This window comes from Gadus chalcogrammus, chromosome 4 (assembly GCF_026213295.1).
Source record: "Gadus chalcogrammus isolate NIFS_2021 chromosome 4, NIFS_Gcha_1.0, whole genome shotgun sequence".
In the NCBI taxonomy this organism is placed as follows: Eukaryota; Metazoa; Chordata; class Actinopteri; order Gadiformes; family Gadidae; genus Gadus; species Gadus chalcogrammus.
The window spans coordinates 6,231,324-6,253,027 of NC_079415.1; the positions used below are offsets into that span (position 1 = coordinate 6,231,324).

General features: G+C 47.7%; 4 protein-coding genes and 1 pseudogene across 4 annotated transcripts; all 5 read left to right on the forward strand.

The window, feature by feature from the left end:
- The first annotated feature begins 5,015 nt into the window (after window positions 1-5,015).
- LOC130381805 (histone H2A) lies at window positions 5,016-5,504 on the forward strand. The gene has a single exon (XM_056589581.1). It carries the CDS (start codon window positions 5,069-5,071, stop codon window positions 5,450-5,452), a length of 384 nt encoding a protein of 127 aa, XP_056445556.1. The 5' UTR covers window positions 5,016-5,068; the 3' UTR covers window positions 5,453-5,504.
- A 762-nt stretch (window positions 5,505-6,266) lies between these two features.
- LOC130381808 (histone H3-like) lies at window positions 6,267-9,425 on the forward strand (annotated as a pseudogene).
- Window positions 7,294-8,251, forward strand: LOC130381806 (histone H2B 1/2-like). Its single transcript, XM_056589583.1, has one exon. It carries the CDS (start codon window positions 7,333-7,335, stop codon window positions 7,708-7,710), a length of 378 nt encoding a protein of 125 aa, XP_056445558.1. The 5' UTR covers window positions 7,294-7,332; the 3' UTR covers window positions 7,711-8,251.
- A 495-nt stretch (window positions 9,426-9,920) lies between the features above and the next one.
- cct2 (chaperonin containing TCP1, subunit 2 (beta)) lies at window positions 9,921-16,270 on the forward strand. The gene is made up of 16 exons (XM_056589580.1): window positions 9,921-10,027; window positions 11,061-11,135; window positions 11,296-11,361; window positions 11,455-11,566; window positions 11,677-11,753; window positions 12,099-12,211; window positions 12,917-13,119; window positions 13,529-13,629; window positions 13,775-13,902; window positions 14,056-14,159; window positions 14,240-14,359; window positions 14,794-14,922; window positions 15,006-15,109; window positions 15,207-15,306; window positions 15,620-15,761; window positions 15,915-16,270. The coding sequence occupies exons 1-16, from the start codon at window positions 10,025-10,027 to the stop codon at window positions 15,943-15,945; spliced, it is 1,608 nt and encodes a 535-aa protein (XP_056445555.1). The 5' UTR covers window positions 9,921-10,024; the 3' UTR covers window positions 15,946-16,270.
- Window positions 16,271-16,368: 98 nt separating this feature from the next.
- Window positions 16,369-21,559, forward strand: nots (nothepsin). The gene is made up of 9 exons (XM_056589584.1): window positions 16,369-16,733; window positions 18,089-18,269; window positions 18,604-18,721; window positions 19,005-19,123; window positions 19,776-19,975; window positions 20,200-20,331; window positions 20,544-20,688; window positions 20,828-20,926; window positions 21,202-21,559. Exons 1-9 carry the CDS (start codon window positions 16,669-16,671, stop codon window positions 21,367-21,369), a joined length of 1,227 nt encoding a protein of 408 aa, XP_056445559.1. The 5' UTR covers window positions 16,369-16,668; the 3' UTR covers window positions 21,370-21,559.
- The last annotated feature ends 145 nt before the right edge of the window (window positions 21,560-21,704 follow it).

Here is a 21,704-nt window from a genome sequence, read left to right on the forward strand (position 1 = left end):
GTCCCTCCTGGCTGCCGCTATGCATCGACGGTCGCTATGCAACACACTTTAGCGTCCCTCCGAGAGAAGGCTCCGATAGAGCGGTTCGCCGGCAATTTATCCTATGGAGCAGTTCACTCGCCTTTCGTTAGTCTCTCACTCCCAGAGTAACAACATTTACACGCTCTCCATCATCCAACATATGTTTTACTTTGTAACTGTTTCTACTTCCAGGCGCGGAGTGATATGCAAACTTTCACAAAATGATCGGGCGTCATAGCAGTTATGTATACACTCATTATACAACAGTTGGGAACCAATCAGATCGCTGGATTTAGGTCCCCCGTTGTATAATAGTGTATACATAACATTATAATATAGTGTACTTCATGAGGACCTCACATTATAATAGAGTCTATTTTAGGAGGACCTTACACTATAATAGAGTATAGTTTATTATAATACGATACAATGAGCGCAAACTTTTCTATGTGAGGTCAAGACTGTACCTGCTGGCCCTCCGCAACAGTCTGGTCTGGACGCATCATCACCTACACACACACACACACACACACACACACACACACACACACACACACACACACACACACACACACACACACACACACACACACACACACACACACACACACACACACACACACACATTACAGGTGAGTGTGTGTCAGTGTTAATTTCGTCAACGAAAAATATGACGGAAAATGTTTGTCAACAACCTTTTTTCCAAAGACGAGACGTTGACGTGCTAAAAAAAGATTGTTGATAATAAAGACTATGACGAAAAGTACGTTTTGATTTCGTTGACGAGACGAGACAGGACTAAAATGTTAGTGGTGTGCTATTTGGACATTCAAAATGCACGATATTTTCCAATAATTACCCTCCCGTAAGGTTCTTATGCAACTGTTCACTCCTCCAGTAAATAGGACGGACATAGCTACGACTTGGCAACGGGAGGCATAGTCCACTCAGCTATGAGCTAACGTTATGCATTGTACATATTTATAATTTGAAATTCGTCTCAGCCTTTATACCACAGATACTCTAGGGTCGATAGCATATAACCGCGTTGTCTGATTACAGTTCAATTCATTTTTCACAATTTACCGGCTCTCGTTTAGAAGAAAATCACCGCGCCATTAGTTTCAATGGGAATCACCCGGTCTATATTTTCAACATATGGTGTACTTTGAAATTCGTCCAAGCCTTTAAACCCAAGATACTATACGGTCTATAGCATATAACCGCGTTTTCTGATTACAGTTTAATGCATTTTTCACAATTGACCAGCTATCGTTTTGAAGGCTGAACAGACAAGAGTACTAAAGTGTGACGTCACGTTTCCATAGCAACCGATATTCGGTTCTACACAAACCAAATTAACAAGGGGAAATCCTATGCCATACAAACCTTTTATAGAAAAGGAAAAGTTTTTTTGCGAATTGATTTGTGAGTTTGCTTTACCAATGATGTACCGTATTTTCCGGACTATAAGTCGCGGTTTTTTTGTAGTTTGGCTTGCCCTGCGACTTATATTTCGAAGCGACTTATATGCCAAAATTGTGCGTACATAATCTTCGGCCGCAAGATGGCACCGTCATTCATTAGGCCTACAACTGAACGCTGCAAGCCTACTGCACCACCGAATAAATTATATTCTCGTCGTCATCGTCCTCAATGTCCTCCGGTTCAACCAAAGCTACCCCAGCCTTAGCTGCAATGTTGTGCAACATAGCTGTCACACATATCACAGCGCATGACTTGGCCGGCGAAAACTGGAGCCCTCCGCTGGACTTGTGTCTAAAGCGCAACTTCCACCTCCCGATCGTGCGCTCAGGATAGGACCGCGGCGCATACGCGTCCGGTGGAATCCCGGTGTCACTGAATTCGGTATACTCTCAGAACTACGAGTGGGACCGACACACCTATATTGCAATTGCAATTTTATTCAGTCTCTCCAGACTAAACGTTCTTGTTTAAATGTTTAAAAATAAATGCGACTTATACACCGATGCGACGTATATATGTTTTTTTCCTCGTCATGGAGCATTTTTTGACTGATGCGACTAATACTCGGGAGCGACGTATAGTCCGGAAAATACGGTATGTAATATTGAGAATAGATTGTCTTCATATAAAAAAAAAAAACGAAACTAAACGAACGTTTACGAACTTTTCCTTTTAATACCCCAGGGGAATACATGAACACTTTGACATATTGCGATTGGTAGTGATTTTCATCTCTTAAAATTGATTTATTTTAATTTTGAAAGAACCAACACATGGAAGCAATGGAGAACGCCATCTCTTGTTCGGTTGATTAGAACTGAATATCCGGTTGCCAGGACGTGACGTTTTCACTTTAGTACTCTATTTGAGTGGAACAACTTAGCAGGTGTCAATATATATGGGGTAAGCCTAATTGAACCGAAGTGAACATTTTGACTAAAAGTAATGACTAAAAGTTGACTAAAATGTAAGGACTTTTCGTCTACTAAAACTAGACTAAAACTACAAAGGAAAACAATGACTAAAATGTGACTAAATCTAATAAGCATTTTCGTCAAAAGACTAAGACTAAATCTAAAATAGCTGACAAAATTAACACTGGTGTGTGTTATGTGGCATGTGTGTGTGTTATGTGGCGTGTTTGTGTGAGTGTGTGTTATGTGGCGTGTCTGTGTGTGTTATGTGGTGTGTTATCCTGTGTGTGTGTGTGAGAGTCAGTGAGTGAGTGCGTGAGTGAGTGAGTGAGTGAGTGAGTGAGTGAGTGAGTGAGTGAGTGAGTGAGTGAGTGAGTGAGTGAGTGAGTGAGTGTATGTGTCGGACCTCCAGCTCCATGAAGTCTCCGAGTCCCTCCACGGTGTCCAGGTGAACTCTGGTCTGGCCAATCAGATACAACCGCCGCTCCTTAAGGACTTCCCCCATCACACCGAGAGCTGCAGAGAGGACCTCCTACACACACACACACACACACACACACACACACACACACACACACACACACACACACACACACACACACACACACACACACACACACACACACACACACACACACACCCAAATATAAAAAGACACACACACCAGATATAAAACAAATACACACTCCCTAAATAATAAAACAGACACACACACATACACAGACAAACACACCAATATAAAAAAACAAAAAAAACAAATAGGTGTCTGACCCTTAGGCTCTGGGGGTCGGAGGTCGGGGAGATGGAGAAGTTGGACAGTTTGGGTCCATCTGTGTCAGGGCGATCGTAGAAGATCAGCTGACCAGATCCGTTCTGCGGAAAACACACACACACACACACACACACACACACACACACACACACACACACACACACACACACACACACACACACACACACACACACACACACACACACACACACACACACACACACAAACGCACGCACACGCACACAGACATACAGGGGCAGTGTGACTGCATCTGTGTATTGACGCCGGGGGTCTGTGTTTGCATGTGCATGTGTGTGTGTGTGTGTCTCTCACCATGAAGTCTCGTAGTTTGAGGCGTCCTTGACTGCAGTGGAAGAAGGTGTCTTGCTGTTTTATTACGGTGCCGTCTGATTGGCTGAGAGCGCTGGCCTTCTGGGCAAATAGGGACACGCTGTCCACCCGGGCCTTGATCTCAACGTTGGACGGCATGACGCTACTGAGCATGTGCAGAAGAGGACATATATTCAGAATGCATCATGGGATGTTTTGTGCATTTTTATTTTATTATTTTTCATTTTATTTTATCCTTTATTTCCAAACAATGACCCAAAACATTCCTCCCGAAGCAGTAACTTAAAGTTTTTAGATAAATAAATAGATAAATAAATAAGTGGGTGAATGCGGGGGGTGCAGGCTATATGAATACTAAATGATTCTAATAATCCTCTCTCGTATTCGATCACTGCTTTCTGTTCTGTGTAAGTGATAAACCCTCTCCTGCTGTTCCCAGTGTGCAACCCAGACTGCACACTCTTCCTGCCCGCTGCAATTCATCAGCCAACCTCATTCTCTCCTCCGTGTATCTCTCACACTCCATCAATACATGTTTTCGGCTTTTTCACGTTCACACACATCTGTTCCACTTTCCCTAAATAAACCTGTATTTAGTCCTGTATGTCCAATTCTCATTCTGGTACGCAACGGATAAACTCACGTGCCGCTGATGAGGATGAACTCTGATGCAGCTTCCCGCGAAAACAGACGCCTGGAAGCTTGACGTCACACACCGCCGTCATTTCCTCTTTAGTTCAACGACAAGCTAGTATAGGTGAAATAGAGTCGCCTTTATTATGTGTGGATTTTTTATTATTAATTGCGCAATTATAGAAACGTGAAGAAATAACAATGCCTTTGATTAAATAAATGATTAGATACATCAACTACGGCGTCCGTCTCCGTTTTCGGTCCGCGCAACAGATGACTGCCGCCTATAGTTCCGCTCGGACTGCTGTTGTCTACCAACCAGGATTAAAAAAAAATAAGATAACAACTTTATTATTATGATCTACTACCGACCTCGAGCTGTTGATGTCTCTCCGAATGAGTTTGGCCTTTATAACATAACGGGGTGCTCACATTATTATTATTTGTAACCATAGATTGATAACAGGTAGGCCTAATGTATTAATCTAAAGGATTCATTCATTCATTATTGAAGGCCGGAGTACTTAGTAAAAAAGCGCATTTGACTTCACGTTGCTATTATATATGGTTAATGATACAATACATTTAGGTGTTTAAAGGTATAAAAGGGTGTCCTCCTTTGACATTTTAAATCACATATACGGAAAGCCGAGTGTGTCAAAGGTATTGCGATTGCATATTGTCACGTCGCAGAATCTGAGGTCAGCTGGTAACAGAACCAATCACAATACAGTATGTTAACTGCATATTTTTGGGCTGTACCTCTTTCTTAATTGGTCGGAAATGTCAAGGTTTTCTCGACCAATGGGAGGAGACATACTTGCCTATATATTGCAGCTCATCAGACTAGCGGCCATTGACTGACGTCGTTGCTAGAATACTATAGATAATGTCTGGAAGAGGTAAGACCGGAGGCAAAGCCAGGGCTAAGGCCAAGACCCGCTCCTCCCGGGCCGGGCTCCAGTTCCCCGTTGGCCGTGTCCACAGACTCCTACGTAAGGGTAACTACGCTCACCGCGTCGGTGCCGGAGCTCCCGTCTACCTGGCGGCGGTCCTCGAGTATCTGACTGCTGAGATCCTGGAGTTGGCTGGAAACGCTGCCCGTGACAACAAGAAGACCCGCATCATCCCCCGCCATCTGCAGTTGGCCGTCCGCAACGACGAGGAGCTCAACAAACTCCTGGGCGGAGTGACAATCGCTCAGGGCGGTGTGCTGCCCAACATCCAGGCCGTCCTTCTTCCCAAGAAGACCGAGAAGCCCGCCAAGAAGTAGTTTATAAATACAACCTGAAATCCCAAAGGCTCTTTTAAGAGCCGCCCAAATCTAAAAAAAGAGCTGAATCTTAAACACGGGAACCTTTTATGGTGCATTATATCAATTGTTATTGTCCTGTTGACCTTAACCGTAGGTAGGTTAGCGAGAAGGGGCTCTGCTCAAACGTTAGGTGGAAATTATAAATCTAAAATACTCAATCGAGTTCCAACATTAAATGCATTAACAGGTATGTATATTGGGTTATTGATCAGAACAAACGCTCTCCCCGGGCTGGAGGCGAATCGTGCATCGCGGGTCAACTGCATTTATATTAAACAATCATGTCTGTTCATTAAACTGATTCCGTCACACAATGTTCTGAAGATGACAATTTTATACGAAATTTAATAATTCTCGATTTAACAAACGAATATTAAAGAGGGTTAAATGAATGACGACCATTAAGTCATTATTTCACTTAGACACTGCATAGCCACCCCGTCCCCATCCTTCTACTAACGTTCGCCCTGATTGAATGTAGTATTTTGTTATAGTAATTGTAGCATCTTAGCTATCTTTGTTGTAGACGCGGATTGGGTTAACCTAGCGATTGTTAGTGCTTGGCACTTGGTTCTATGAACATCCTTACGGTTTCCGACATCGATATATTCTTTCACTTTCTTATGACAAATGTAATTATTGTATCGATTAGGATAAAAACGTCTGCTACATGCCCTAAATGTAAAATGTAAATTTCTCGGAGGCACTGGGCGTGGCCTGTAATGGAGTACCCGCCCTTCGTCTCTCTCAGGTCCTCAACCAGCCTTTATAAACCCGGAGCACACGGTACCCAGCATATCAGTCTACAAATCCTACAGCACTATGTCTGGTCGAGGAAAAGGAGGAAAGGGACTCGGGAAGGGCGGCGCTAAGCGCCACCGAAAAGTTCTTCGTGACAACATCCAGGGCATTACCAAGCCCGCTATCCGCCGTCTGGCTCGCCGAGGTGGTGTGAAGCGTATCTCTGGCCTGATCTACGAGGAGACCCGCGGCGTCCTCAAGGTGTTCCTGGAGAACGTGATCCGTGACGCCGTCACCTACACCGAGCACGCCAAGAGAAAGACCGTCACAGCCATGGATGTGGTTTACGCCCTGAAGAGGCAGGGTCGCACCCTGTACGGTTTCGGCGGTTAAACATTATCATCTATCCCAAACAAAGGCTCTTTTAAGAGCCGCCCAAATATCATGAAAAGCCATCCTGCAATATCGTTACGAAGGCTCTAGTTAATGAGCTGATTGCGTTGAATGAGAACATGACATTTTCAGCGTATTTATTATATCAAATAAACCGTCCCACATCGGTATTAAATGCTATGTACCTCGTCCCCAGGTTCAAATTGAATCTATAGCAATATGAACAAATAACAAACTCACTAAATGTTTTCGCACGGATAATTCAACAGTACTTCTAGTCTCTGCATATCATACGGTCGACCCGATATATACAATGGTATAACTCAAGATTAAATGTAGAATGGAAAGAATACAATTAATTGGATAATCAACCACGTCATCCATTGGTACAAATATTGAGTACAGTTGCCATATAAACCAAGATTGGATTGGGTTTATAGACTGAAACGGCCAGCTGGACCAGTAAACTTCTAACTAGTCTGAGTTGATAAATGAACCTTTTTAAACATTTAGTTGAACTATTCAATATTCTGTTTGAGGAGTTATATCCAATCTCCTTACTGTCAAGCTGTAATACCGACCAGTGCCGCATTTTACCGCGTCCCAATTCTTCAGCCAATCACAGAACGGGACCAACACTGTTGATTTGCATGCGCCTCCTATAAATCTGGCAGTCAAACAGTGTGCTGAACACTCGCTTCATCATGCCTGAGCCAGGACCCAAATCCGCGCCGAAGAAGGGCTCCAAGAAAGCCGTTTCCAAGACCGCAGTCAAGGGCGGCAAGAAGCGCCGCAAGACCAGGAAGGAGAGCTATGCCATTTACGTGTACAAGGTGCTGAAGCAGGTCCACCCCGACACCGGCATCTCCTCCAAGGCGATGGGGATCATGAACTCATTCGTCAACGACATCTTCGAGCGTATCGCCGGTGAGGCCTCTCGCCTTGCTCACTACAACAAGCGCTCCACCATCACCTCCAGGGAGATCCAGACCGCCGTCCGCCTGCTGCTCCCTGGGGAGTTGGCAAAGCACGCCGTGTCTGAGGGCACCAAGGCGGTGACCAAGTACACCAGCTCCAAGTAAATGCTACCATTTACCGGCAATCCAACGGTCCTTTTAAGGACCACCCAAACCTGATTAAGGGCTTTCCTTACGTTATTAACCACTTTATTAATTAACCAAATTTACAGGCCGGAAACTGAACATCGATCTATGTTTTCACGTCTCTTCAGGTAACTAAGCTCTGGCAGTGGTTTCCATAGAAATCCACTCTCAATACGTGTGTTAAGACTTCGCATATTAGGAGTTGTGTGTGGAGAGCCGATCAGCGGGAGTCTACGGATCAGATCTCAGACCCCGGTTACTTATTCCTATTGGTAAACGGGCCACCATATTGTCAACTGTATAATCTAATGTTACTCAATATTTACATTTTTTGCATATGAAAAATCTACGTTACTGCAATGGTCGCAGGGCAGAGGTCCATTCTCAGTACTAGATCCAGTTCCGTTTCCATGGCATCAGTGGTCTGATTGTTTCATATCTGTTACCAATGTGTTCATCTGGCAAAAAAAATACCGTATTTACTGTAATAATAAAAAGATAACTGATCTATATTCTCAAATGATTGTACATAAAATGTAATCCCGTGTATTGCCTAAAGAACCATTGCCTACCGCTGGGGCCGCCATCCCCCGTGTTTCGATGACATCAGAAAACCGGTGACAGATAAACGTATTACCAGAGAATGTAGGAAGACGGGCTCTGGTAATGGCCTACTACAATTAATGCACGTTACTTCACGGAGAAATTTGACAGTACAAACAAAACCTGAAAAAAAACAAGCAAATATATGCGACGGAAAGACGGTGCATATGATAAAATGTCGCTTAATATTTTATTATGATCTTCGCACATGCCACAAATCCCCCAAACGGACATAAATCCCAAAGCGACTGTGTTCCCAGTGTGGCGGACTGGGCTTACTGGTGAGACTTTACCCTCCCTTGTTCCTGCCTAGCCGAATATAAACACAAATGGGACAAATACAAAGACGAATGCGAACTTCGTTATTTATTTATACATTATGATCTATTTCTTCTTATTCTTCTTCTTCTGTTTAATATTATGCTCTATTTGAGTTGTGCTTTCAGTTTAATTCCCTATAGGGGCGTGTGTAACTACGCTAAAGCCAATCGTGAACCTTACAGAGCTCCCGCCATTATTCAAAACGGCCAATCAGCTTGTAGCGGTGCTCGGCCTCAGTGTATATATTCTCCTGCAGTTGGCACTTTAGCAGACTTTGTGAAGACGAACAACAGCAGCTAACAAGCAATGGCCAGAACCAAGCAGACAGCTCGTAAGTCCACCGGTGGCAAAGCCCCAAGGAAGCAGCTAGCCACCAAGGCGGCCCGTAAGAGCGCCCCGGCCACCGGCGGCGTGAAGAAGCCCCATCGCTACAGGCCCGGTACCGTGGCCCTGAGAGAGATCCGCAGGTATCAGAAGTCCACCGAGCTGCTGATCCGCAAGCTGCCCTTCCAGCGCCTGGTGAGGGAGATCGCTCAGGACTTCAAGACCGACCTCCGCTTCCAGAGCTCCGCCGTCATGGCTCTTCAGGAGGCCAGCGAGGCCTACCTGGTCGGCCTGTTCGAGGACACCAACCTGTGCGCCATCCACGCCAAGAGGGTTACCATCATGCCCAAAGACATCCAGCTGGCCCGCCGCATCCGCGGAGAGCGTGCCTAAAGCGACCTTCGTTACATCCCCACAACGGCTCTTTTAAGAGCCACACAATTCTTACAAAGGCTTCCTTTTGAAATGGACACTGAACCCTGCTTTATTAAAATGTCTGCAAATATTATGCAATGTATAGTCTATAGGACAATCGAACTATTAACTGACTGGTCTAATGTCATTCAAATTAGAGCCATCCAGCGCAGACCACTGGAATGATACACTTCTTGGTCCGTCTCTAAGACGTCGGGTTGACCCTAAACCAAGCTCGAAGGTTCCTGAGAGTCGCCCAAGAACACTAGAATAAACGATATAATTTGGCCGGTGGTTATTAAACAATGTCGTTGTTCCATGATAAATACTCCACAAATATTTAGAAACGTCAGATGTTTGGAAAAATACAAATAAATACAATTATAGACTAATACTACTATTTGTAGCTATAATTTTTTAATTAAAATAAAAAAATAACAGATCCACTCAAGAATAATATATCTGTAACCTTCACAATGCACGAAAGGTTTTAAGTATTTTGGGGGAAAATAATAATTATCCCTCCGCGACGAGGGGGTGTGTCCTACTGTCTATATCGGCACGTCATCACGTTGTGCGTGCTGCTGCTCCTTTCCGGAACGTTCCTCTTGTTATCCTGACGGACTGAATCATGGTGAGTTTAGATCCTTTAATTTACCACAATCATTCGGTTTTTAACCCAGAAAAGGACCAGATTACTCTAAACAGGCGGAACTCTACAGCGGGGTCGGTAGAAGAGCCTTCTGCGGCTCAGGGTGTAGATGTAGCTCCGCAGGCTAACGGCTAACTGAGCACATGGTGCCGGTCCTACGTAGGGTATCTTTATTAAACTATATTCGTTCACCTGAGAAGGCCGAGGCGGTCTCATGTGGTCATCACGGACCTCTTTATATCCCCCACTATACTCATGTTTTCTAAACGACGCCAGCGTGACAGGGCAAATCACTGGTGTGGTAGCATGCTAGCCTAGCTAGTCCCGTTAGCTGCTTTTAGGGTGCAGCACCCAAACTCTTTGTTCCGCAGACCAGTTAGCAAAAACCGCAGAACACTCATAACACCCTTGCTGGAACGGGTCCTTAGGTCTGGAACGGGACTAGAACCATTTACATCAATCTCACATCACTAACATTACATGTTCTCGAGGCTTCCAAGAGGGCGGAGTTAAGAACCATCATGACCATGCTGGGTCTTAACTGAACGGCTCTGAAATTAACGGGTCTTAACTGATCATGGTATAATAATCATACCCAATGAATCTAGTTCCTAATCATAATTTAATTTAGCAAACAAATACCTTTGTATCATTTTCATAGTGTAATGATTATTAAAACCATCAACTCATGATGATACTGTATCATGAAGTGATTCTAGTGGTGCAATAGCGATTCTAGGTGTTTAATAGGGAATCTAGGTGTGTGTATTAGGGATTGTGTGTGTGTATTAGGGATTGTGTGTGTGTATTAGGGATTGTGTGTGTGTATTAGGGATTGTGCGTGTGTATTAGGGATTGTGCCTGTGTATTAGGGATTGTGCCTGTGTTTATTAGGGATTCTAGGTGTGCTTATGTGTGTGTATAAGGGATCCTCATGGTGCGTAACATTGATACTGACGAACATAACTCTAGTGGTGTAATGGTGATACTGATGATGGCTCCTCCTCCTCCCCAGGCGTCTCTCTCTATGGCCCCTGTCAACATCTTCCGCCACGGAGCGGACGAGGAGAAGGCAGAGACAGCTCGGCTGGTAGGATCTGGGGTGGGCCGTGGGGGGGGGATGAATCTAAGGGGTGTGTATTTGGGGGGATGTGTATGAGGGGTGTGTGGGTGGATGTGTAATAGGGGTGTGCGTGGGGGGTTGGTGTGTGTTCAGCGTGGAGGTAATAACGATCTCCTGGTGTCTTTAGTCGTCGTTCATCGGAGCCATCGCCATCGGGGACCTGGTGAAGAGCACGCTGGGGCCCAAAGGCATGGTGGGTGACGGTCCCCCATCACTAGTCGCTCTACCCAGAGGTGTGTGCGTGTTACCCAGGTGATGAAGCCTCTCTTGTGATTGGCTCCACCAGGACAAGATCCTGCTGGGGGGCGGGCGCGAGGCGTCTGTGACCGTCACCAACGACGGAGCGACCATCCTCAAGGCCATCGGCGTGGACAACCCAGCCGCCAAGGTGCTGGTCGGTGAGTTGGGGAGGGGCCTTGGGAGTGGGCGTGGCCTTGGGAAGGAGGGGGGGGGTGAGGATGTCGGTCAGGGAGACGTCTGTCCGTCTGACTGTCTGTCCTTCTCCCAGACATGTCGAAGGTCCAGGACGATGAGGTGGGCGACGGCACCACCTCGGTGACGGTGCTGGCGGCGGAGCTGCTCAGGGTGAGGACCTCATTGAGGCATCGTCTCATAGAAGGATTCCAATGTTGCTACAGCGACATCGGTGTGTGTGTGTGCAATGTATCCCCCAGTACTGTGGTGTTGAGGCATCCGCCTTAACACTAGGGCCCCGCCTTGACTACCAATGTATATAAAAAAATATATATTTTTATTTTTTTTAATAAATATATTTTAATTATTATGCTTTAACAAAGTAGAAAACTCTCGTAGGGAAAGAAAACATGCTCCTTGACCATCTTGACTAAGACATTTTCTGGGGGAAATACTGGTGTGCGTTTGTGTGTGTGTCGCCACACCAATCTGACTTTTGGCGTCTGTCTGTTTCAGGAGGCAGAGCTTCTGATCGCTAAGAAGATCCACCCCCAGACCATCATCTCAGGGTGGAGGAAGGCCACGCAAGCGGCCCGTGACGCCCTGAGGGCCGCCGCCGTGGACAACGGGTGGGTTTGGGGGCGGGGATTAGTGGGTGGGTGTGGGGACGGTGTATTAAGGCCTGATTAGGGTTTCACGTCACGCAACGACCATGCAACCATGTCTCTTCGACGTAGTCGTGAACCTTTATTTTTCTGCGTCGGGTTTACGTGTCGCTATGCATGGCCATGGTAAAGGGAGAACAAATAGTTGGTCTTTGTCTGTGCATGCTATTAATTTACCATTGGTCTACTCATGGTATTTTTGATTATGATATTGATTCTAGAAACTTGAAAGCTGAATACAACTCCAACAATGTGCAACAAAAACAGAAGATAGGCTGCTATTTGGTTGTCGTTGTCCATTCCGGTCATTCCATTCGAAGTCTATGATGACCGAATACAAAACGTCTCCACGTTTTACCGATACTAGCGAGTAAAAATTAAAGGTTACGGCTATGAAGACAAAAGTGACATGTTTTGCCTTTAGATTGTTTTCGAAGCGTATTCCCGGAAATGATGTAGTTAGTGGACCAATCACAGCCCTTGCTGCGTAGCCTCGACGCACGGTTAACATTTAGCGCATGTCAGGCCCTCGCGCTGGAAGGAGGGTCTGAAAGGACGTAAGGGGTCCGTAACCCCCCTGCGTTGCGTCAATGTGGGACCATAATCAGACCTTTAGTGTGTGTGTGTGTGTGTATCACCTGCTTATCGCCATGATTTGTGTGGCCTTAGCAACGACCCGGAGCGCTTCCAGCAGGACCTGCTGAACATCTCCAGGACCACGCTGTCCTCCAAGCTGCTCACGCACCACAAGGAGCACTTCTCCCAGCTGGCGGTCGACGCCGTGCTCCGGCTCAAGGGCTCCGGCAACCTGGACGCCATCCACGTCATCAAGAAGCTGGGAGGCAGCCTCACAGACTCGTACCTGGACGAAGGTCTGTACTGGGCCCTCCAGGGGAGGATGTACTGGGGGGGAGGGGGTGTGTAGCGGGGCTCAGAACCCGAGTACAGCTGGGAACTGAGAGCCAATCGTCTCTGCTCTCAGGTGAACCTGCTGTCTAGCGTGGGGGCAGTCTCAGTGACGTGTAGACGTCTTCTGGTTCCACTGTGCTGAGACGGAGGGGGGGCAGTTAAGTGGGATGGAGGTTCTATGGAGGGTTGGAGGTAGCGTTTCTGAGCTGGAGGTTCTATTGGGAGCTGGAGGTTCTATTGGGAGCTGGAGGTTCTATGGGGAGCTGGAGGTTCTATGGGGAGCTGGAGGTTCTATGGGGAGCTGGAGGTTCTATGGCGAGCTGGAGGTTTTAAGGGGAGCTGGAGGTTCTAAGGTGCGTGTGTTCTTTGCAGGGTTCCTCCTGGACAAGAAGATTGGTGTTAACCAGCCCAAAAGACTGGAGAACGTCACCATCCTCATCGCCAACACCGGGATGGACACGGATAAGATCAAGGTGACCAAACCAGACACCCAATGATACTACTGGTACAACTGGTACCAGCAGGATACACTGCACCAAACAACCTACCACTGGTACTGATGTATGGGGGTCCGGTATAGCGGTCCTGGTGGTACTGATGGTACATGTGTGGGTTCAGATCTTTGGCTCCAGGGTCCGTGTCGACTCCACGGCCAAGGTGGCGGAGATCGAGATGGCGGAGAAGGAGAAGATGAAGGAGAAGGTGGACAGGATCCTGAAGCATGGAATCAACTGCTTTATCAACAGGTACCCGTCTGTCTGAATCATCTATAACCTCCCCTCTGTTGGCTCTCAGGAGAAGGATCTAGGACTACCCGTCTCTCTCTCTCAGGCAGCTGATCTATAATCACCTGTCTCACCTTCAGGCAGCTGATATATTACCATCTGTCTCACCCTCAGGCAGCTGATCTACAACTACCCAGAGCAGCTTTTCGCAGCGGCGGGGGTCATGGCCATCGAACACGCGGACTTCGCCGGTGTGGAGCGTCTGGCACTGGTCACCGGTAACGACCCCGTCCTGCACTCTTGATTGGTCCAGACGTCCTGCTGCCTCCAGACACCTGCTAACTGTCTGTCTGTGTAGGAGGGGAGATCAGCTCTACGTTCGACCGTCCGGAGCTGGTGAAGTTGGGACACTGTAAGCTGATCGAGGAGGTGATGATCGGAGAGGACAAGCTGATCCACTTCTCTGGAGTCTCCATGGGTACGAGCCACAGTCTGTCCTCTATCACAGTCTGTCCGTTATCACAGTAACAGACTACCCTTTATCACAGTCCGTCCGTTATCACAGTAACAGTCTGTTTTGTTTGCAGTTAATCCAGATTTGTTCACGAAATGATTCTTATAGCGTGAGGACTTCGGTAGACCTATTGGGGCTGGGTGGTCGACGGGGTACGCTGGGTCTGACCGGTTTCCTGTGGTCGACGGGGGGGGCGGGGTCGTCTAGAGGGGCTGGGTGGTCTAGGGGGGCTGGGTGGTCTAGGGGGTCTGGGTCTGACACGTTTCCTGTGTTCTATTGGGAGGCTGGGTGGTCTATGGGGTCTGGGTCTGACACGTTTCCTGTGTTCTATTGGGAGGCTGGGTGGTCTATGGGGTCTGGGTCTGACCTGTTTCCGACCCGTTTCTGCGGTGCTCCAGGGGAGGCGTGCACCATCGTGCTGCGAGGAGCCACCCAGCAGATCCTGGACGAGGCGGAGCGATCTCTCCACGACGCCCTCTGTGTGCTCGCCCAGACCATCAAGGAGACGCGCACCGTCTACGGAGGAGGTGCTCACCCTCTCACTCACCCTCACTCACTCACCCCCCCCCCCTCCCCCCCAAGTGGGTCCTAACTCAGGTGTTTTCCTCAGGCTGCTCTGAGATGCTGATGGCGAAGGCCGTCACTGATCTGGCCAATAGGACCGCAGGGAAGGACGCGGTCGCCATGGAGTCCTTCGCCAAGGCTCTCATGATGGTAGGTCTCTTTCAACCAGTCTCTCCCTCTCTCTCCACTTGTTGCTACGGGGACTGTGTTTTTCTAATGTGACGAGTTGTTATGGTAACTGTTTCAGCTGCCCACCATCATCGCTGACAACGCCGGCTACGACAGCGCCGACCTGGTGGCTCAACTCCGCGCCGCGCACCAGGACAACAAGAACACCTACGGCCTCGGTGGGTGTGTGTGTCCTCTAGGGCTGTAACGATATGCATGAGTTGGTGTGTCGTTACAGCCCTAGTGTCCTCAGTATGGTATTCCAGTTTGTGTCCACACTATGGTATTCTAGTGTGTCCTCAGTATGGGATTCTAGTGTTACCTCAGTATGGTATTCTAGTGTAACCTCAGTATGGGATTCTAGTGTTACCTCAGTATGGTATTCTAGTGTAACCTCAGTATGGGATTCTAGTGTTACCTCAGTATGGTATTCCAATGCGTGTGGATATGTGTCCTCAGTATGGTATCCTAATGTGATTTGTTGTGTTCCAGACATGTCCCAGGGCATCATAGGAGACATGGTGACCCTCGGTGTTACCGAGTCCTTCCAGGTGAAGCGACAGGTGCTGCTGTCTGCTTCTGAAGCGGCCGAGATGATCCTGCGTGTGGACAACATCGTCAAGGCGGCGCCCAGGTCTGTCCATTGCCCCTTCAGCCTAAACTTCATGCTCTGCTCCAATTGGCTAACCGCTCCAGGAAGTGGGACGTGTTTTGACAATGCTGACTAAACCCTGATGTCGTCTGTCTCTCTCCCTCTCCTTTTCTCGCTGTCTGTCTGTCTCTGTAGGAAGAGGGTTCCCGACCACCACCCCTGCTAGACGCGCCGGGGGGGGTTAGAGGAGGAGATCAGCCTATTTATCTTCGTCCAGTTCTCTTTCTAGTGTTCTTTAAGTTTTCATGTTCTCCAACTGTTGAAGCACCGAGTTCATCCTGCTAACGGCTAGCCTCTGATTAAGCCATCGCTTTAGTCCAGAGATGCTAATGCTAACTTGTTTCAGTTTAGTTTTGCATTGGTTCTCTGCAGCACTCACTAGTGAGCAGGATGCTAGTTAGCGTGATGCTAGTTGTGGTTTGCTGTCCTGTACTCTGCAGAATGTTTGTCCCGACAGAAATAAACACGATATGAACCGTTATCTGAACCCTTTATTTACTGTCTTTGGTTAGCGGGTCACAGCCACCGCAACCTCCCTGAATCAACTGTTGAGTGGGGCAGGATCGTCCAACACCGCTCACTCACTATACCTTCAAAAGCACTTTCACAATAAGAGTCGCTCAAAACATTCAACACTACTCTTACTGCTCTTAACCTTCAAAACACTTTCATATTAAGAGTCCCCTCAGAGCATCCAACACAACTTTACCTTCAAAGCTTTCACAATAAAAGTCCTCTCGGAACATCCAACCGAACTCTATACCTTCAGAGCACTTTTCTCAAGAGTCCTGTCAGATGTCTGCCAATCAGAGGGCAGGGGTGTGTTAGAGGGCGCCCTCATAAGGGCTTGAGAGCTGCGTTTGAGGCATCCCAGCTGGGCAGGAGGAGGATGAGGTGGATACTGGTGCTGCTGGTCCTACTGGGCTGGGAGTGGAGCGCCCACGGCCTGCTCAGGTAGGGCCCTCGTGTGTTCATCATTGCTGCTCAGGTAGGGCCCTCGTGTGTTCATCATTGCTGCTCAGGTAGGGCCCTCATGTGTTCATTACTGCTGCTCAGGTAGGGCCCTCATGTGTTCATTACTGCTGCTCAGGTAGGACCCTTATGTGTTCATTACTGCTGCTCAGGTAGGACCCTCATGTGTTCATTACTGCTGCTCAGGTAGGACCCGCTCATGTGTTCATTAATAAGGGGGTACAGATAAGGTTTGTAGCTTCATGTGTCCACAATTGTAAGAGTTATCGTTCTTTTGTTTGAATATTAAAATAATAGTTGAGGTATTTGTTGATATTATTTAACATTATTTTATACTTTAACTAGAAAATTCGATGAGTGCTGTACTGTACAGTGGGGTTGAAAATATGTTTGAGTAGAGTCACACAGTTTAAAACGTAAAGAAATGTGGAATGGCATGAATCAAGTGAAGTGATTTGAACAGAGCCCAAATGGAGTAAACATACACACCATTTACCATTTTTAACAAAGATTGGAAGACAAATAAAATGAAGCGTTAAAAAAGACAATGTCTAAAGTGAAATAGTATGAATGCATTTGAAATCAAATATAGAATTGCTGAGCTGTTTAGATAAAGTTTGAAGTGTGTGTTTGTGTGTGTGTGTGTGTGTCATTACTTGTATTCTTTCACATCTAGTTAATCGAGATAATCTCCCAAAATGATGAGGCTTGTACCGTTATACTCCTTGGGGTCTCAGCTTTCATATGGCATATTGATTGTGTAGATAGCATGACGTGAAAAATATAGTTTACATTAGCATTTAACTTCTACTGGAAGTATACCAGATACGTAGGAGGCAGCTAGCCTCTAGAAATATATACGGGGGTCGCCACACACAAACACCCGATATATAAGAATCCGGTTAAAAGCTTCTTTCGGGATGGCCAACTTGGGCTAGAGCAGGTGACCTCACACTCTAGCCTCGACTTAAGTCAATGAGACCAACTCAAATTTTAAGCAGGTTTGAATTTAAACGGTTGATTCTGGAAAAAGTATAAATTACATATTTGAAGATCAGGTGTGTTGGTTTGTTAAATGTTGGAAGAAAGGTCATCGGTTAAAAAAATGACCAAGTTGCAGAGTCTGAAGTAGTTGGAAGTGTCAGAGAATGGCCGGACGGCTTCTCCCATTGACTTCCATCATAAAAAAATATATTTTTAAAGCAGAATATCTTTAAAAGTTTAAAATATTCTTCAGGCTAATATGACCATTTTGAAAGTGGAATGGAGGCTCTAGGTGAAAAACGGTGGAAAGACTACATCCAGTTCTCGCTACTTAAACCTTCACGGTCCTCCAGGGTTCCTCTGAAGCGGGTTCGCTCCGTCCGCAGCCAGCTGCGCAGCGCAGGGCTACTGGAGGAGTTCATCCGGGAGCACCGGCCCTCCGTGTTCGCCCGGCGCTACGCTCAGTGCCTCCCCCAGGGGGGGGCAGCGCTGCAGCTCAGCCGCAGCAACGAGAAGCTCTTCAACTACCTGGACGTACGTCAACTCTTTGGGCTCATTCATAGTGCCTAGGGCTAGGCTGTGTGTACTAGGTGTGTACTATGTGTGTACCAGGTGTGTACCAGACAGACGCAGTACTATGTTTGTACTATGTGTGTACCAGGTGATTACTATGTTTGTACCAGGTGATTACTTTGTGTGTACTCTGTGTCTACCTGGTGTGTACTTTGTGTGTAGTAAGTGTCTACCAGGTGTGTACTTTGTGTCTACCAGGTGTGTGCTATGTGTGTAGGCACAGTACTATGTTTGTACTAAGTGTGTGCTTTATGTGTACAAGATGTGTACCAGGCATGTACTTTGTGTGTACCAGGCGCAGTACTATGGCACCGTGAGCCTGGGGACTCCGGAGCAGAACTTCTCTGTTGTATTTGACACCGGATCAGCAGACCTCTGGGTTCCTTCGACCTACTGTGTCAGCCAGGCCTGTGGCACGTACACACACACACGCACGCACTAATACATGCACGCACATGCACACACTAAATCACACACACACACACACACACACACACACACACACACACACACACACACACACACACACACACACACACACACACACACACACACACACACACACACACACACACATATATAAACACATATCATTTATTTTAATGTGTGTGTGTGTGTGTGTGTGTGTGTGTGTGTTTGTGTATTATTGTGAGTGTGCGTGTGTGTTTCTGTATTATTTTGTGTGTGTCTGTCCAGATCACCACCGCCAGTTCCGGGCGTTCGAGTCGGCCTCCTTCTCTCACGACGGACGCACCTTTGGTATCAACTACGGCTCTGGACACCTGCTGGGAGTGATGGGCAGAGAGACTCTGAAGGTACTTCCTGTCTGCCTGTCTATCTGTCTGCCTGTCTCTCAGTATCTCTGTCTATCTTCCTGTCTGTCTGTATCTCTGCCTTCTGTCTGCCTGTCTGCGGGTGTGAGTCTCGGTGAGTTTGTTCCAGGTCTCAGGTGTGAGTTTGCCCAGGTCTCAGGTGTGAGTCTGTTCCAGGTGTCAGTCTGTTCCAAGTGTGAGTCTGTTCAGGTGTGAGTCTGTCCAGGTCTCAGGTGTGAGTCTGTTCAGGTGTGAGTGTGTCCAGGTCTCAGGTGTGAGTCTGTTCAGGTGTCAGTCGGTTCCAGGTATGAGTCTGCCCAGGTATCAGGTGTGAGTCGGTTCCAGGTGTGAGTGTGTCCAGGTCTCAGGTGTGAGTCGGTTCAGGTGTGAGTTGGTTCCAGGTATGAGTCCATCCAGGTCTCAGGTGTGAGTGTGTCCAGGTCTCAGGTGTGTGTCTGTTCCAGGTGTGAGTCTGTTCCAGGTGTGATTCTGTTCCAGGTGTGAGTCTGTTCCAGGTCTCAGGTGTGATTCTGTTCCAGGTGTGATTCTGTTCCAGGTGTGAGTCTGTTCCAGGTCTCAGGTGTGATTCTGTTCCAGGTGTGATTCTGTTCCAGGTGTGAGTCTGTTCCAGGTCTCAGGTGTGAGTCTGTTCCAGGTGGCGGGGGTCCGTGTGGTGGACCAGGAGTTCGGGGAGTCGGTGTACGAGCCCGGCAGCTCCTTCCTGCTGGCGCGGTTTGACGGGGTGCTAGGCATGGCCTACCCCCAGCTGGCGGAGGTCCTGGGGAAACCCGTGTTCGACAACATGATGTCTCAGAGCGTCCTGGAGGAACCTGTGTTCTCCTTCCACCTCACCAGGTACCACAGCCCACTACACCTGGCCCGCTACACCTTGCTTGCTACACCTAGCCTCCTACACCTAGCCTCCTAAACCTAGCCTGCGACAGCTAGCTACATCTAGCCTGCTACACCTAGCTAAAGCGCTGTGCAATCTAGTCTAGTCAAGGGTGGGGGAAACACTCCACCCAAAGGGCAGAGACCTGGAAAACACAACCCCTCCACCCTCCCCCTTTGTTGTGCAGGAGGACTGGAGGGGAGGCCGGAGGGGAAGGGGGAGAGCTGCTCCTGGGGGGGCAGGACCCAGACCTCTACAGCGGACCAATCAACTGGCTGCCCGTCACCGCTAAGGGCTACTGGCAGATCAAGATGGACGGGTGACCGCTGGCTCTGATTGGCTGAGCAGGATGTCAGTCTACATGCCTGTAACTTGGGTAACCAGGTTACAGTGTGGGTAGTGTAGATAACCCTGTGTGTGTGTGTGTGTGTGTGTGTGTGTGTGTGTGTGTGTGTGTGTGTGTGTGTATGTGTATGTGTATGTGTGTGTGTGTGTGTGTGTGTGTGTGTGTGTGTGTGTGTGTGTGTGCAGTGTGGCGGTCCAGGGGGTCCGGTCTCTCTGCCCTCACGGTTGCCAGGCGATCGTGGACACGGGAACCTCCCTCATCGCCGGGCCGACCAATGACATTATCACCCTGCACCAGCTGATCGGAGCCACGCCCACGGACATCGGAGAGGTCAGAACGACGGAGTGTAGTACTAATATACTCTGTACTGTGTATAGTATTTGTAGTACTAATGTACTGTGTAGTATGTGTAGTACTAACGTACAGTGTGTACAATGTGTAGTACTAATGTACTGTGTACTGTTTGCAGTATTTGCTGGACTGCAACAGACTGTCCAGTCTCCCTCACGTCACCTTCATCCTCGGAGGAGTCGAATACACTCTGAACGCCGAGGAGTATGTACGCAAGGTATGTCTGTCTGTCTATCTGTCTGTCTGTCTGTCTGTCTGTCTGTCTGCAATTGGCAGTTGTTAGCAGTATTTGCTTAATCTCTCCCCCCCCCTCCCTCTCTCCCCCATCCCCCCCCCCCCCCCCTCTCTCTCTCTCTCTCTCTCTCTCTCTCTCTCTCTCTCTCTCTCTCTCTCTCTCTCTCTCTCTCTCTCTCTCTCTCTCTCTCTCTCCCTCTCTCTCCCCCCCTCTTCTCTCTCCCCCCCCCCCCCCCCCCCCCCCCCCCCTCTGTCCAGGAGATGTTTGGGGAGAGGCAGTTGTGCTTCAGTGGTTTCCAGTCCATTGACATCATGTCCTCTGAAGGGCCGCTATGGATCCTGGGAGATGTATTTCTGACGGAGTACTACAGCATCTTTGACCGAGGTCACGATCGGGTCGGATTAGCTCGTTCTCGCCAACACTGACCAGTCTGCTAGTTAGATGAGTTATGATCAGCTAGTTAAAATATTAAAGAGCTAGTTAGAATGATTAAGATCTGTAGTTGAATGGCTAGGTGAACTAATAGTAGCTGGTCGAGCTAGTTATGGACACCTAGTTAGGAATCAGCTTAAATAGGTGGTTGTTCTCTCGAAGGTTAGGTGTGTAATTGACTAATAAAATAAAGTACCGAGTTCTCTCCGCTGTCCGGCTGTCTTACTGGTGATCACTGGTCCGACTCATTAGCAACATGCTAACGAGGCTAAACACAAAGTTGGTGTTGAGAGGAGGAGTTTATTAGTGAACACAAAGGTTAGCGTCG